The sequence below is a fragment of the Oncorhynchus gorbuscha genome, unplaced genomic scaffold, assembly GCF_021184085.1.
Source record: "Oncorhynchus gorbuscha isolate QuinsamMale2020 ecotype Even-year unplaced genomic scaffold, OgorEven_v1.0 Un_scaffold_489, whole genome shotgun sequence".
In the NCBI taxonomy this organism is placed as follows: Eukaryota; Metazoa; Chordata; class Actinopteri; order Salmoniformes; family Salmonidae; genus Oncorhynchus; species Oncorhynchus gorbuscha.
This window is the reverse complement of record NW_025745318.1, coordinates 75,956-92,500: the sequence shown is the minus strand read 5'-3', so window position 1 is coordinate 92,500 and position 16,545 is coordinate 75,956. Positions and strand designations below refer to the sequence as shown.

Sequence of the window (16,545 nt, the reverse complement as noted above, 5' to 3'; positions counted from 1 at the left end):
CTCTGGGTGGGGGCCGAGCCTGCAAGGAGAGAGGACAGACAACTACAGTGTTAACAACACTGTTCTCTGGGTGGGGGCCGAGCCTGCAAGGAGAGAGGACAGACAACTACAGTGTTAACAACACTGTTCTCTGGGTGGGGGCCGAGCCTGCAAGGAGAGAGGACAGACAACTACAGTGTTAACAACACTGTTCTCTGGGTGGGGGCCGAGCCTGCAAGGAGAGAGGACAGACAACTACAGTGTTAACAACACTGTTCTCTGGGTGGGGGCCGAGCCTGCAAGGAGAGAGGACAGACAACTACAGTGTTAACAACACTGTTCTCTGGGTGGGGGCCGAGCCTGCAAGGAGAGAGGACAGACAACTACAGTGTTAACAACACTGTTCTCTGGGTGGGGCCGAGCCTGCAAGGAGAGAGGACAGACAACTACAGTGTTAACAACACTGTTCTCTGGGTGGGGGCCGAGCCTGCAAGGAGAGAGGACAGACAACTACAGTGTTAACAACACTGTTCTCTGGGTGGGGGCCGAGCCTGCAGCCTGCAAGGAGAGAGGACAGACAACTACAGTGTTAACAACACTGTTCTCTGGGTGGGGGCCGAGCCTGCAAGGAGAGAGGACAGACAACTACAGTGTTAACAACACTGTTCTCTGGGTGGGGGCCGAGCCTGCAAGGAGAGAGGACAGACAACTACAGTGTTAACAACACTGTTCTCTGGGTGGGGGCCGAGCCTGCAAGGAGAGAGGACAGACAACTACAGTGTTAACAACACTGTTCTCTGGGTGGGGGCCGAGCCTGCAAGGAGAGAGGACAGACAACTACAGTGTTAACAACACTGTTCTCTGGGTGGGGGCCGAGCCTGCAAGGAGAGAGGACAGACAACTACAGTGTTAACAACACTGTTCTCTGGGTGGGGGCCGAGCCTGCAAGGAGAGAGGACAGACAACTACAGTGTTAACAACACTGTTCTCTGGGTGGGGGCCGAGCACTGCAAGCCTGCAAGGAGAGGACAGACAACTACAGTGTTAACAACACTGTTCTCTGGGTGGGGGCCGAGCCTGCAAGGAGAGAGGACAGACAACTACAGTGTTAACAACACTGTTCTCTGGGTGGGGGCCGAGCCTGCAAGGAGAGAGGACAGACAACTACAGTGTTAACAACACTGTTCTCTGGGTGGGGGCCGAGCCTGCAAGGAGAGAGGACAGACAACTACAGTGTTAACAACACTGTTCTCTGGGTGGGGGCCGAGCCTGCAAGGAGAGAGGACAGACAACTACAGTGTTAACAACACTGTTCTCTGGGTGGGGGCCGAGCCTGCAAGGAGAGAGGACAGACAACTATAGTGTTAACAACACTGTTCTCTGGGTGGGGGCCGAGCCTGCAAGGAGAGAGGACAGACAACTACAGTGTTAACAACACTGTTCTCTGGGTGGGGGCCGAGCCTGCAAGGAGAGAGGACAGACAACTACAGTGTTAACAACACTGTTCTCTGGGTGGGGGCCGAGCCTGCAAGGAGAGAGGACAGACAACTACAGTGTTAACAACACTGTTCTCTGGGTGGGGGCCGAGCCTGCAAGGAGAGAGGACAGACAACTACAGTGTTAACAACACTGTTCTCTGGAGTGGGGGCCGAGCCTGCAAGGGAGAGGACAGACAACTACAGTGTTAACAACACTGTTCTCTGGGTGGGGGCCGAGCCTGCAAGGAGAGAGGACAGACAACTATAGTGTTAACAACACTGTTCTCTGGGTGGGGGCCGAGCCTGCAAGGAGAGGACAGACAAGAGAGAGGGAGAGAGACAGCGACAGGGACACCGAGTGCTACTGTATTAATTTAATGGTTTGTCTGTCCCAGTTTGTGTGTGTGTGTGTGTGTGTGTGTGTGTGTGTGTGTGTGTGTGTGTGTGTGTGTGTGTGTGTGTGTGTGTGTGTGTGTGTGTGTGTGTGTGTGTGTGTGTGTGTGTGTGTGTGTGGTATGTTAGGGTGACCCCCTGCTGCGGCTGATATTTTCTGATTGCTTTGCCTGCCTGCCTGCCTCATCCCTCCCTCCCTCATCCCTCCCTCCCTCTCTCCCTCCCCCTCCCTCATCGCTCTCTCGCTCTATCCCTCCCTCATCCCTCCCTCCCTCATCCCTCCCTCCCTCTCTCCCTCATCCCTACCTCCCTAGTCGCTCTCTCGCTCTATCCCTACATCATCCCTCCGTCCCTCATCCCTCACTCGCTCTCTCTCCCCCGCTCTTCCCTCCCTTCTCCCTCCATTTATCCCTTCCTCCCTCCCCTATCCAATGAGGGTATTTCACAACCTCCTGAGTGACATGTGGGTTTCCATGACAACAGGGTGGGGGGGGTGGTAGTGAACAGCAGACCTGGTTTCAAACACAAATAAAGCAACACCTCACAGCACAACGCCTCTCCCCCATGTGACCTATTAGTTGTGTGTATGTACTGACATGTGACCTACTGGTTGTGTGTATGTACTGGCATGTGACCTACTGGTTGTGTGTATGTACTGGCATGTGACCTACTGGTTGTGTGTATGTACTGGCATGTGACCTACTGGTTGTGTGTATGTACTGGCATGTGACCTACTGGTTGTGTGTATGTACTGACACGTGTAACTTCTAGATGAACACACACTACATGTGAATGTTTTTAAATGGATGTACATTGTAAAGTCATTTGTCTGTAATGTATTTTTGGTCATGTGTCTGACCCCTGACCCCAGACTAGCTGTTGCCACTGGCATCGGCTATTAGGTTCCTAGTAAATCTCATCTAAATAATGACGAGCCTACTCTGTTTCCTTTCTCCTCCTGTCCATCTCCTTTCCCTCTCCTGTGTCCATCTCCTTTCCCTCTCCTGTGTCCATCTCCTTTCCCTCTCCTGTGTCCATCTCCTTTCCCTCTCCTGTGTCCATCTCCTTTCCCTCTCCTGTGTCCATCTCCTTTCCCTCTCCTGTGTCCATCTCCTTTCCCTCTCCTGTGTCCATCTCCTTTCCCTCTCCTGTGTCCACCTCCTTTCCCTCTCCTGTGTCCATCTCCTTTCCCTCTCCTGTGTCCATCTCCTTTCCCTCTCCTGTGTCCATCTCCTTTCCCTCTCCTGTGTCCATCTCCTTTCCCTCTCCTGTGTCCATCTCCTTTCCCTCTCCTGTGTCCATCTCCTTTCCCTCTCCTGTGTCCACCTCCTTTCCCTCTCCTGTGTCCATCTCCTTTCCCTCTCCTGTGTCCACCTCCTTTCCCTCTCCTGTGTCCATCTCCTTTCCCTCTCCTGTGTCCATCTCCTTTCCCTCTCCTGTGTCCATCTCCTTTCCCTCTCCTGTGTCCATCTCCTTTCCCTCTCCTGTGTCCATCTCCTTTCCCTCTCCTGTGTCCATCTCCTTTCCCTCTCCTGTGTCCATCTCCTTTCCCTCTCCTGTGTCCATCTCCTTTCCCTCTCCTGTGTCCATCTCCTTTCCCTCTCCTGTGTCCCTCTCCTGTGTCCACCTCCTTTCCCTCTCCTGTGTCCATCTCCTTTCCCTCTCCTGTGTCCATCTCCTTTCCCTCTCCTGTGTCCACCTCCTTTCCCTCTCCTGTGTCCATCTCCTTTTCCTCTCCTGTGTCCATCTCCTGTGTCCACCTCCTTTTCCTCTCCTGTGTCCATCTCCTTTCCCTCTCCTGTGTCCACCTCCTTTCCCTCTCCTGTGTCCCTCTCCTGTGTCCATCTCCTTTCCCTCTCCTGTGTCCATCTCCTTTCCCTCTCCTGTGTCCACCTCCTTTCCCTCTCCTGTGTCCATCTCCTTTCCCTCTCCTGTGTCCTTCTCCTTTTCCTCTCCTGTGTCCATCTCCTTTCCCTCTCCTGTGTCCATCTCCTTTCCCTCTCCTGTGTCCCTCTCCTGTGTCCATCTCCTTTCCCTCTCCTGTGTCCATCTCCTTTCCCTCTCCTGTGTCCCTCTCCTGTGTCCACCTCCTTTCCCTCTCCTGTGTCCCTCTCCTGTGTCCATCTCCTTTCCCTCTCCTGTGTCCATCTCCTTTCCCTCTCCTGTGTCCACCTCCTTTCCCTCTCCTGTGTCCATCTCCTTTCCCTCTCCTGTGTCCATCTCCTTTCCCTCTCCTGTGTCCACCTCCTTTCCCTCTCCTGTGTCCTTCTCCTTTTCCTCTCCTGTGTCCATCTCCTTTCCCTCTCCTGTGTCCACCTCCTTTCCCTCTCCTGTGTCCTTCTCCTTTTCCTCTCCTGTGTCCATCTCCTTTCCCTCTCCTGTGTCTATCTCCTTTCCCTCTCCTGTGTCCATCTCCTTTCCCTCTCCTGTGTCCATCTCCTTTCCCTCTCCTGTGTCCCTCTCCTGTGTCCATCTCCTTTCCCTCTCCTGTGTCCATCTCCTTTCCCTCTCCTGTGTCCCTCTCCTGTGTCCATCTCCTTTCCCTCTCCTGTGTCCATCTCCTTTCCCTCTCCTGTATCCATCTCCTTTCCCTCTCCTGTGTCCATCTCCTTTCCCTCTCCTGTGTCCATCTCCTTTCCCTCTCCTGTGTCCACCTCCTTTCCCTCTCCTGTGTCCATCTCCTTTCCCTCTCCTGTGTCCATCTCCTTTTCCTCTCCTGTGTCCATCTCCTGTGTCCATCTCCTTTCCCTCTCCTTTCCCTCTCCTCTGTCCCTCTCCTGTGTCCATCTCCTTTCCCTCTCCTGTGTCCATCTCCTTTCCCTCTCCTGTGTCCATCTCCTTTCCCTCTCCTGTGTCCATCTCCTTTCCCTCTCCTGTGTCCATCTCCTTCCCTCTCCTGTGTCCACCTCCTTTCCCTCTCCTGTGTCCATCTCCTTTCCCTCTCCTGTGTCCATCTCCTTTTCCTCTCCTGTGTCCATCTCCTGTGTCCATCTCCTTTCCCCTCTTTCCCTCTCCTCTGTCCCTCTCCTGTGTCCATCTCCTTTCCCTCTCCTGTGTCCATCTCCTTTCCCTCTCCTGTGTCCATCTCCTTTCCCTCTCCTGTGTCCATCTCCTTTCCTTCCCTTTTTCTCATTGTTTATTTATTTCTCTCCCTCATCCTTCTCTCTCTCATCCTTCTCTCTCTCATCCTTCTCTCCCTCAACTTTCTCTCCCTCATCCTTCTCTCTCTCATCTTTCTCTCCCTCATCCTTCTCTCTCTCATCTTTCTCTCCCTCATCCTCATCCTTCTCTCTCTCATCTCTCATCCTTCTCTCCCTCATCCTTCTCTCTCTCATCCTTCTCTCTCTCATCCTTCTCTCCCTCATCTTTCTCTCCTCATCCTTCTCTCTCTCATCTTTCTCTCCCTCATCCTTCTCATCCTTCTCTCCCTCATCCTTCTCTCCCTCATCTCTCCCTCATCTCTCTCTCATCTCTTCTCTCTCTCATCCTTCTCTCTCTCTCATCTCTTCTCTCTCCTCATCCTTCTCTCTCTCTCATCTTTCTCTCCCTCATCCTTCTCTCCTCATCCTTCTCTCCCTCATCCTTCTCTCCTCATCCTCTCTCTCTCATCCTTCTCTCTCTCATCCTTCTCTCCCTCATCCTTCTCTCTCTCATCTTTCTCTCCTCATCTCTCTCTATCATCCTTCTCTCCCTCATCCTTCTCTCTCTCATCTTTCTCTCCCTCATCCTTCTCTCTCTCATCCTTCTCTCCCTCATCCTTCTCTCCTCATCCTTCTCTCCCTCATCCTTCTCTCCCTCATCCTTCTCTCTCCTCATCATTCTCTCCCTCATCCTTCTCTCTCTCATCCTTCTCTCCCTCATCCTTCTCTCTCTCATCTTTCTCTCCCTCATCCTTCTCTCTCTCATACTTCTCTCTCTCATCCTTCTCTCCCTCATCTTTCTCTCCCTCATCCTTCTCTCTCTGATCTTTCTCTCCCTCATCCTTCTCTCTCATCCTTCTCTCCCTCATCCTTCTCTCCCTCATCCTTCTCTCTCTCATCCTTCTCTCCTCTTCTTCTGTCCTTTTATTGAAACACGTTTCATCTCATCACAACAGGAGCGTTTCACTTTGACTTGAAACAGCAGGTGTTAGCTGTATCAAACCAGGAGTATTACTGCACACACTACACACACACACACACACACACACACACACACACACACACACACACACACACACACACACACACACACACACACACACACACACACACACACACACACACACACACACACACACACACACACACACAGACACACAAAAAATCTGATGATGTTGGATCAGTGATGTTGGATCAGTGATGTTGGATCGGTGATGTTGGATCAGTGATGTTGGATCAGTGATGTTGGATCGGTGATGTTGGATCAGTGATGTTGGATCTGTGATGTTGGATCAGTTAGTGCTTTAGCTTTGTGTCTGTCTGGGCAGTATGTCGACTGCTATAGATTGATTAGTTTGAAATGAATTGATGTGTACTTAGTTCCATTGTCTACTCTGAGACACCTGTCATCATTGACATCGTTCACCGCTGACAACAGCAGTCATCTCCAGCTTAGCCAATCGCATCGCTGGGCTGGTGAGTGGTCATGATTACGAGAAAATAGGATTAGAGAAATGGTCACTGGTTGTCCTGACCCCTTGCATTGTGTGGGCTGCCTGGTGAAGGGAACAGTGGATGACTAGGTTGAGTCCCCAATGGCACTACTTTTGACCAAGGCCCATAGGAATCAGATAAAACATACACTCTTCGGCTGTCCCCAACCTTTTTGGTTCCAGGTAGAACCCCTTTTTGGTTCCAGGTAGAACCCTTTTTGGTTCCAGGTAGAACCCCTTTTTGGTTCCAGGTAGAACCCCTTTTTGGTTCCAGGAAGAACACTTTTGGGTTCCATGTAGAACACTCTGTGGAAAGGGTTCTACCTGGAACCAAAAAGGGTTCTTCAAAGGGTTCTACTATGGGGACAGCCGAAGAACCCTTTTAAGTTCTAGATGGCAAACGTTGTTTTCTGAGAGTGTAGTGCACTATGTAGGGAATAGCCTCCTCCTGTAGAAGGGTTCATACTAGAGGTCAGAACTCATTGTTTTCTGAGAGTGTAGTGCACTATGTAGGGAATAGCCTCCTCCTGTAGAAGGGTTCATACTAGAGGTCAGGACTCATTGTTTTCTGAGAGTGTAGTGCACTATGTAGGGAATAGTGTAGTGCACTATGTAGGGAATAGCCTCCTCCTGTAGAAGGGTTCATACTAGAGGTCAGGACTCATTGTTTTCTGAGAGTGTAGTGCACTATGTAGGGAATAGCCTCCTCCTGTAGAAGGGTTCATACTAGAGGTCAGAACTCATTGTTTTCTGAGAGTGTAGTGCACTATGTAGGGAATAGCCTCCTCCTGTAGTGTAGTGCACTATGTAGGGAATAGCCTCCTCCTGTAGAAGGGTTCATACTAGAGGTCAGAACTCATTGTTTTCTGAGAGTGTAGTGCACTATGTAGGGAATAGCCTCCTCCTGTAGAAGGGTTCATACTAGAGGTCGACCGATTCATTGGCATGGCCGATTAGACTAGTTCGATTTCAAGTTTTCATAACAATCGGTAATCTGCCATTTTTGGACACCGATTCTGGTCGATTACATTGCAATCCATGAGGAGACTGAGTGGCAGGCTGACCACCTGTTACGCGAGTGCAGCAAGGAGCCAAGGTAAGTTGCTAGCTAGTATTAAACTTATCGTATAAAAAACAATCTTCACATAATCACTAGTTAACTACACATGGTTGATGATATTACTAGTTTATCTAGTGTGTCCTGTGTTTCATATAATCGATGCGGTGCCTGTTATTTTATCATCGAATCACAGCCTACCTCAACATTGCCAAACGGGTGATGATTTAACAAAAGCGCATTCGCGAAAAAAGCACAATCTTTGCATACGTGCCTTTCTTAAAATCAATACACAGAAGTATATTGTTTTAAACCTGCATATTTAGTAAAAATACATTAATGTTAGCAGGCAGCTTGCGTTCAGTCCAGGGTTTATGCAACAGTTTGGGCTGCCTGGCTCCTTGCGAACTGTGAACTAATTTGCCAGCATTGTACATAATTATGCCATAACGTTGGTAGTTGTGCAATGTAACAGCAATATAGACTTAGGGATGCCACCCGTTAGATAAAATCTTTCACTGAAAGAATAAACGTTTTGTTTTCGAAATGATCGTTTCCAGATTTGACCATATTAATGATCTACGGCTCGTATTTCTGTGTTTATTATATAATAATTAAGTCTATGATTTGATAGAGCAGTCTGACTGAGCGGTGGTAGGCAGCAGCAGGCTCGTAAGCATTCATTCAAACTTTACTGCGTTTTCCAGCAGCTCTTCGCAATGCTTGACCCACAGAGCTGTTTACACAGACACACACACAGACACACAGACACACACACACACAGACACAGACACACACCCCAATCTAGAGGAACATGAAAGCGTGTTGTTCTTCATTTATATTGTGAATCTGTTAACCTGCTGTGACGTGTTAACACCTCTCCTACCCTCTAGGACACCCCGCTAAAAATCCTGACACACACACACACACACACACACACACACACACACACACACACACACACACACACACACACACACACACACACACACACACACACACACACACACACACACACACACACACACACACACACACACACACACACACACACACACACACACACACACACACACACAGACACACAAAAAATCTGATGATGTTGGATCAGTGATGTTGGATCAGTGATGTTGGATCGGTGATGTTGGATCAGTGATGTTGGATCAGTGATGTTGGATCGGTGATGTTGGATCAGTGATGTTGGATCTGTGATGTTGGATCAGTTAGTGCTTTAGCTTTGTGTCTGTCTGGGCAGTATGTCGACTGCTATAGATTGATTAGTTTGAAATGAATTGATGTGTACTTAGTTCCATTGTCTACTCTGAGACACCTGTCATCATTGACATCGTTCACCGCTGACAACAGCAGTCATCTCCAGCTTAGCCAATCGCATCGCTGGGCTGGTGAGTGGTCATGATTACGAGAAAATAGGATTAGAGAAATGGTCACTGGTTGTCCTGACCCCTTGCATTGTGTGGGCTGCCTGGTGAAGGGAACAGTGGATGACTAGGTTGAGTCCCCAATGGCACTACTTTTGACCAAGGCCCATAGGAATCAGATAAAACATACACTCTTCGGCTGTCCCCAACCTTTTTGGTTCCAGGTAGAACCCCTTTTTGGTTCCAGGTAGAACCCCTTTTTGGTTCCAGGTAGAACCCCTTTTTGGTTCCAGGTAGAACCCCTTTTTGGTTCCAGGAAGAACACTTTTGGGTTCCATGTAGAACACTCTGTGGAAAGGGTTCTACCTGGAACCAAAAAGGGGTTCTTCAAAGGGTTCTACTATGGGGACAGCCGAAGAACCCTTTTAAGTTCTAGATGGCAAACGTTGTTTTCTGAGAGTGTAGTGCACTATGTAGGGAATAGCCTCCTCCTGTAGAAGGGTTCATACTAGAGGTCAGAACTCATTGTTTTCTGAGAGTGTAGTGCACTATGTAGGGAATAGCCTCCTCCTGTAGAAGGGTTCATACTAGAGGTCAGGACTCATTGTTTTCTGAGAGTGTAGTGCACTATGTAGGGAATAGCCTCCTCCTGTAGAAGGGTTCATACTAGAGGTCAGGACTCATTGTTTTCTGAGAGTGTAGTGCACTATGTAGGGAATAGCCTCCTCCTGTAGAAGGGTTCATACTAGAGGTCAGAACTCATTGTTTTCTGAGAGTGTAGTGCACTATGTAGGGAATAGCCTCCTCCTGTAGAAGGGTTCATACTAGAGGTCAGGACTCATTGTTTTCTGAGAGTGTAGTGCACTATGTAGGGAATAGCCTCCTCCTGTAGAAGGGTTCATACTAGAGGTCAGAACTCATTGTTTTCTGAGAGTGTAGTGCACTATGTAGGGAATAGCCTCCTCCTGTAGAAGGGTTCATACTAGAGGTCGACCGATTCATTGGCATGGCCGATTAATTAGTTCCGATTTCAAGTTTTCATAACAATCGGTAATCTGCCATTTTTGGACACCGATTCTGGTCGATTACATTGCAATCCATGAGGAGACTGAGTGGCAGGCTGACCACCTGTTACGCGAGTGCAGCAAGGAGCCAAGGTAAGTTGCTAGCTAGTATTAAACTTATCGTATAAAAAACAATCTTCACATAATCACTAGTTAACTACACATGGTTGATGATATTACTAGTTTATCTAGTGTGTCCTGTGTTTCATATAATCGATGCGGTGCCTGTTATTTTATCATCGAATCACAGCCTACCTCAACATTGCCAAACGGGTGATGATTTAACAAAAGCGCAGCGAAAAAGCACAATCTTTGCATACGTGCCTTTCTTAAAATCAATACACAGAAGTATATTGTTTTAAACCTGCATATTTAGTAAAAATACATTAATGTTAGCAGGCAGCTTGCGTTCAGTCCAGGGTTTATGCAACAGTTTGGGCTGCCTGGCTCCTTGCGAACTGTGAACTAATTTGCCAGCATTGTACATAATTATGCCATAACGTTGGTAGTTGTGCAATGTAACAGCAATATAGACTTAGGGATGCCACCCGTTAGATAAAATCTTTCACTGAAAGAATAAACGTTTTGTTTTCGAAATGATCGTTTCCAGATTTGACCATATTAATGATCTACGGCTCGTATTTCTGTGTTTATTATATAATAATTAAGTCTATGATTTGATAGAGCAGTCTGACTGAGCGGTGGTAGGCAGCAGCAGGCTCGTAAGCATTCATTCAAACTTTACTGCGTTTTCCAGCAGCTCTTCGCAATGCTTGACCCACAGAGCTGTTTACACAGACACACACACAGACACACAGACACACACACACACAGACACAGACACACACCCCAATCTAGAGGAACATGAAAGCGTGTTGTTCTTCATTTATATTGTGAATCTGTTAACCTGCTGTGACGTGTTAACACCTCTCCTACCCTCTAGGACACCCCGCTAAAAATCCTGACACACACACACACACACACACACACACACACACACACACACACACACACACACACACACACACACACACACACACACACACACACACACACACACACACACACACACACACACACACACACACACCCCACTGCGTTGCCAGCCACACTCTGATTAAATCCCAACTCCTTTTTAATCCCCAATCCCTGCTTTTCACCACCTTCATTTAGTGAGTGTTAAATAAACCCAGTGTGTTTGCGTACGTGGTGCCAGGTGAGACATGGGGAGAATGACCGTTCTTCTAGAGGACATCCAAGGTTCTCTGACAGGATTTTGTATTACTAGGTCATACAGAGGTGGGGGGTAAAAAGAGAGGAGGAAGGGAGAGAGAGAGAGAGAGAGAGAGAGAGAGAGAGAGAGAGAGAGAGAGAGAGAGAGAGACCTCTAACCTCCTGCCCAATGTATGACCAAATTAGAGAGACATATTTCCCCCAGATTACACAGATCCACAAAGAATTCAAAAACAAATCCAATTTTGAAAAACTCCCATATCTTTTGGGTGATATTCCACAGTGTGACATCACAGCAGCAAGATTTGTGACCTGTTGCCACGAGAAAAGGGCAACCAGTGAAGAACAAACACCATTGTAAATACAACCCATATTTATGCTTATTCATTTTATCTTGTGTCCTTTAACTATTTGTACATTGTATATATATATATATATATAATATGACATTTGTAATGTCTTTACTGTTTTTAAACTTCTGTATGTGTAATGTTTACTGTTAATTTTTGTTGTTTTTCACTTTATATATTCACTTTGTATGTTGTCTACCTCACTTGCTTTGGCAATGTTAACACACGTTTCCCATGCCAATAAAGCCCTTGAATTGAATTGAATTGAATTGAAATTGAGAGAGAGAGAGGGGTGAGAGAGAGAGAGGGGTGAGAGAGAGAGGGGTGAGAGAGGGAGAGGGAGAGGGAGAGGGAGAGAGAGAGAGAGAGAGAGAGGGAGAGAGAGCGAGGGAGAGGGAGAGGGAGAGAGAGAGAGAGAGAGAGAGAGGAAGAGGGAGAGGGAGAGAGAGAGAGGAGTATGGGAAGGGAAGAAGAGAGAGGAGTAAGGGGAGGGAAGAAAAAACATGATATTATAATTGTACCTGAAATGTGTGTATCTGGAGGGCAGATGTCAGGGGAGGGAGAAGGCAGTGGGGCAGGTTCCCCCGAACGGATCTACACAGAGAAGAGGAGAGGAGGCTGTTGGAATTGTACAACATATATTAACTTACTGAGCTACAAGAGCCCAAGTGCTAAACATCAGCCTTCATCAACATTACATCAGACTAGAGCAGAGACCTGTATCGACATTACATCAGACCAGAGCAGAAACCTGTATCGACATTACATCAGACTAGAGCAGAAACCTGTATCGACATTACATCAGACTAGAGCAGAAACCTGTATAAACATTACATCAGACTAGAGCAGAAACCTACAGACCTGTATCAGCATTACATCAGACTAGAGCAGAAACCTGTATCGACATTACATCAGACTAGAGCAGAAACATACAGAACCCGTATCGACATTACATCAGACTAGAGCAGAAACATGAATCAACATTACATCAGACTAGAGCAGAGACCTACAGACCTGTATCGACACTACATCAGACTAGAGCAGAGACCTACAGACCTGTATCAACATTACATCAGACTAGAGCAGAAACCTACAGACCTGTATCGACACTACATCAGACTAGAGCAGAAACCTACAGACCTGTATCGACATTACATCAGACTAGAGCAGAAACCTACAGAACCTGTATCAACATGACATCAGACCAGAGCAGAAACCTACAGACCTGTATCGACACTACATCAGACTAGAGCAGAAACCTACAGACCTGTATCAGCATTACATCAGACTAGAGCAGAGACCTACAGACCTGTATCAACATTACATCAGACTAGAGCAGAAACCTGTATCGACATTACATCAGACTAGAGCAGAGACCTACAGAACCCGTATTGACATTACATCAGACTAGAGCAGAAACCTGTATAAACATTACATCAGACTAGAGCAGAAACCTACAGACCTGTATCGACATTACATCAGACTAGAGCAGAAACCTGTATCAACATTACATCAGACTAGAGCAGAAACCTGCATCAACATTACATCAGACTAGAGCAGAAACCTACAGACCTGTATCGACACTACATCAGACTAGAGCAGAAACCTACAGACCTGTATCAACATTACATCAGACTAGAGCAGAAACCTGCATCAACATTACATCAGACTAGAGCAGAGACCTACAGACCTGAATAAACATTACATCAGACTAGAGCAGAAACCTACAGACCTGTATAAACATTACATCAGACTAGAGCAGAAACTTACAGACCTGTATCAGCATTACATCAGACTAGAGCAGAAACCTACAGACCTGTATCAGCATTACATCAGACTAGAGCAGAAACCTGTATCAACATTACATCAGACTAGAGCAGAAACCTGCATCAACATTACATCAGAATAGAGCAGAGACCTACAGATCTGAAATCTATCATTCCTGCCCTGAACCAGCGGACAATCGGAGGACGTTATTAAATATTTGATCAAATGTTACTTTATTCAACAGGTATATGATTTAACTACATTTAAGATGTGAAGAGAAGAAGACTGACCTCTGGTGATGGATACTACTGAGGAGGAGGAGGAGGAGGAGAGGAGAAGACTGACCTCTGGTGATGGATACTACTGAGGAGGAGGAGGAGGAGGAGAGGAGAAGACTGACCTCTGGTGATGGATACTACTGAGGAGGAGGAGGAGGAGGAGGAGGAGAGGAGAAGACTGACCTCTGGTGATGGATACTACTGAGGAGGAGGAGGAGGAGAAGACTGACCTCTGGTGATGGATTCTACTGAGGAGGAGGAGGAGGAGGAGAGAAGACTGACCTCTGGTGATGGATACTACTGAGGAGGAGGAGGAGGAGGAGGAGGAGGAGAGGAGAAGACTGACCTCGGGTGATGGATACTACTGAGGAGGAGGAGGAGGAGGAGGAGAGGAGAAGACTGACCTCGGGTGATGGATACTACTGAGGAGGAGGAGGAGGAGAGGAGAAGACTGACCTCGGGTGATGGATACTACTGAGGAGGGGGAGGAGAGGAGAAGACTGACCTCGGGTGATGGATACTACTGAGGAGGAGGACGAGGAGGAGGAGGAGGAGACTGACCTCGGGTGATGGATACTACTGAGGAGGAGGAGGAGGAGAGGAGAAGACTGACCTCTGGTGATGGATACTACTGAGGAGGAGGAGGAGGAGAGGAGAAGACTGACCTCGGGTGATGGATACTACTGAGGAGGAGGAGGAGGAGAGGAGAAGACTGACCTCGGGTGATGGATACTACTGAGGAGGAGGAGGAGGAGGAGGAGGAGGAGGAGGAGGAGAGGAGAAGACTGACCTCGGGTGATGGATACTACTGAGGAGGAGGAGAGGAGAAGACTGACCTCTGGTGATGGATACTACTGAGGAGGAGGAGGAGGAGGAGAGGAGAAGACTGACATCGGGTGATGGATACTACTGAGGAGGAGGAGAGGAGAAGACTGACCTCTGGTGATGGATACTACTGAGGAGGAGGAAGAGAAGAGAAGAAGACTGACCTATGGTGATGGATACTACTGAGGAGGAGGAGGAGGAGGAGAGGAGAAGACTGACCTCTGGTGATGGATACTACTGAGGAGGAGGAGGAGGAGGAGGAGAGGAGAAGACTGACCTCTGGTGATGGATACTACTGAGGAGGAGGACGAGGAGGAGAGGAGAAGACTGACCTCTGGTGATTGATACTACTGAGGAGGAGGAGGAGGAGGAGGAGGAGGAGGAGGAGGAGGAGGAGGAGGAGGAGGAGGAGGAGGAGGAGGAGGAGAGAAGACTGACCTCTGGTGATGGATACTACTGAGTAGGAAGAGGAGGAGGAGAGGAGAAGACTGACCTCGGGTGATGGATACTACTGAGGAGGAGGAGGAGGAGAGGAGAAGACTGACCTCGGGTGATGGATACTACTGAGGAGGAGGAGGAGAGGAGAAGACTGACCTCGGGTGATGGATACTACTGAGGAGGAGGAGGAGGAGGAGGAGGAGGAGGAGGAGGAGGAGGAGGAGGAGGAGGAGACTGACCTCGGGTGATGGATACTACTGAGGAGGAGGAGGAGAGGAGAAGACTGACATCTGGTGATGGATACTACTGAGGAGGAGGAGGAGAAGAGAAGAAGACTGACCTCTGGTGATGGATACTACTGAGGAGGAGGAGGAGAGGAGAAGACTGACCTCGGGTGATGGATACTACTGAGGAGGAGAGGAGAAGACTGACCTCGGTTGATGGATACTACTGAGAAGGAGGAGGAGGAGGAGAGGAGAAGACTGACCTCTGGTGATGGATACTACTGAGGAGGAGGAGAGGAGAAGACTGACCTCTGGTGATGGATACTACTGAGGAGGAGGAGGAGGAGAGGAGAAGACTGACATCGGGTGATGGATACTACTGAGGAGGAGGAGAGGAGAAGACTGACCTCTGGTGATGGATACTACTGAGGAGGAGGAGGAGGAGAGGAGAAGACTGACCTCGGGTGATGGATACTACTGAGGAGGAGGAGGAGGAGGAGAGGAGAAGACTGACCTCGGGTGATGGATACTACTGACGAGGAGGAGGAGGAGGAGGAGAGGAGAAGACTGACCTCGGGTGATGGATACTACTGAGGAGGAGGAGGAGGAGAGGGGAAGACTGACCTCTGGTGATGGATACTACTGAGGAGGAGGAGAGGAGAAGACTGACCTCGGGTGATGGATACTACTGAGGAGGAGGAGAGGAGAAGACTGACCTCGGGTGATGGATACTACTGACGAGGAGGAGGAGGAGGAGGAGAGGAGAAGACTGACCTCGGGTGATGGATACTACTGAGGAGGAGGAGGAGGAGAGGGGAAGACTGACCTCTGGTGATGGATACTACTGAGGAGGAGGAGAGTAGAAGACTGACCTCGGGTGATGGATACTACTGAGGAGGAGGAGAGGAGAAGACTGACCTCTGGTGATGGATACTACTGAGGAGGAGGAGGAGGAGGAGAGGAGAAGACTGACCTCTGGTGATGGATACTACTGAGGAGGAGGAGGAGGAGGAGAGGAGAAGACTGACCTCTAGTGATGGATACTACTGAGGAGGAGGAGGAGGAGAAGACTGACCTCTAGTGATGGATACTACTGATGAGGAGGAGGAGGAGAAGAGGAGAAGACAGACCTCTAGTGATGGATACTACTGAGGAGGAGGAGGAGGAGGAAGAGAGGAGAAGACTGACCTCGGGTGATGGATACTACTGAGGAGGAGGAGGAGGAGGAGGAGGAGGAGGAGGAGGAGGAGGAGGAGGAGGAGGAGGAGGAGGAGGAGGAGGAGGAGGAGGAGGAGGAGGAGAGGAGAAGACTGACCTCTGGTGATGGATACTACTGAGGAGGAGGAGGAGGAGAGGAGAAGACTGACCTCTAGTGATGGATACTACTGAGGAGGAGGAGGAGGAGGAGAAGACTGACCTCTAGTGATGGATACTACTGATGAGGAGG

General features: G+C 48.7%; 1 protein-coding gene across 6 annotated transcripts in view; it reads right to left on the bottom strand.

The window, feature by feature from the left end:
* The window catches only part of LOC124018369 (syntaxin-binding protein 4-like), a 119,184-nt gene that overhangs the window by 28,042 nt on the left and 74,597 nt on the right, over positions 1 to 16,545 (bottom strand). For all 6 annotated transcript variants that reach the window (XM_046333648.1, XM_046333649.1, XM_046333646.1 and 3 more), the window contains exon 11: positions 12,088 to 12,160. In XM_046333648.1, coding sequence (XP_046189604.1) covers positions 12,088 to 12,160 — 73 coding nt within the window. The remainder of the gene's footprint in view (positions 1 to 12,087; positions 12,161 to 16,545) is intronic.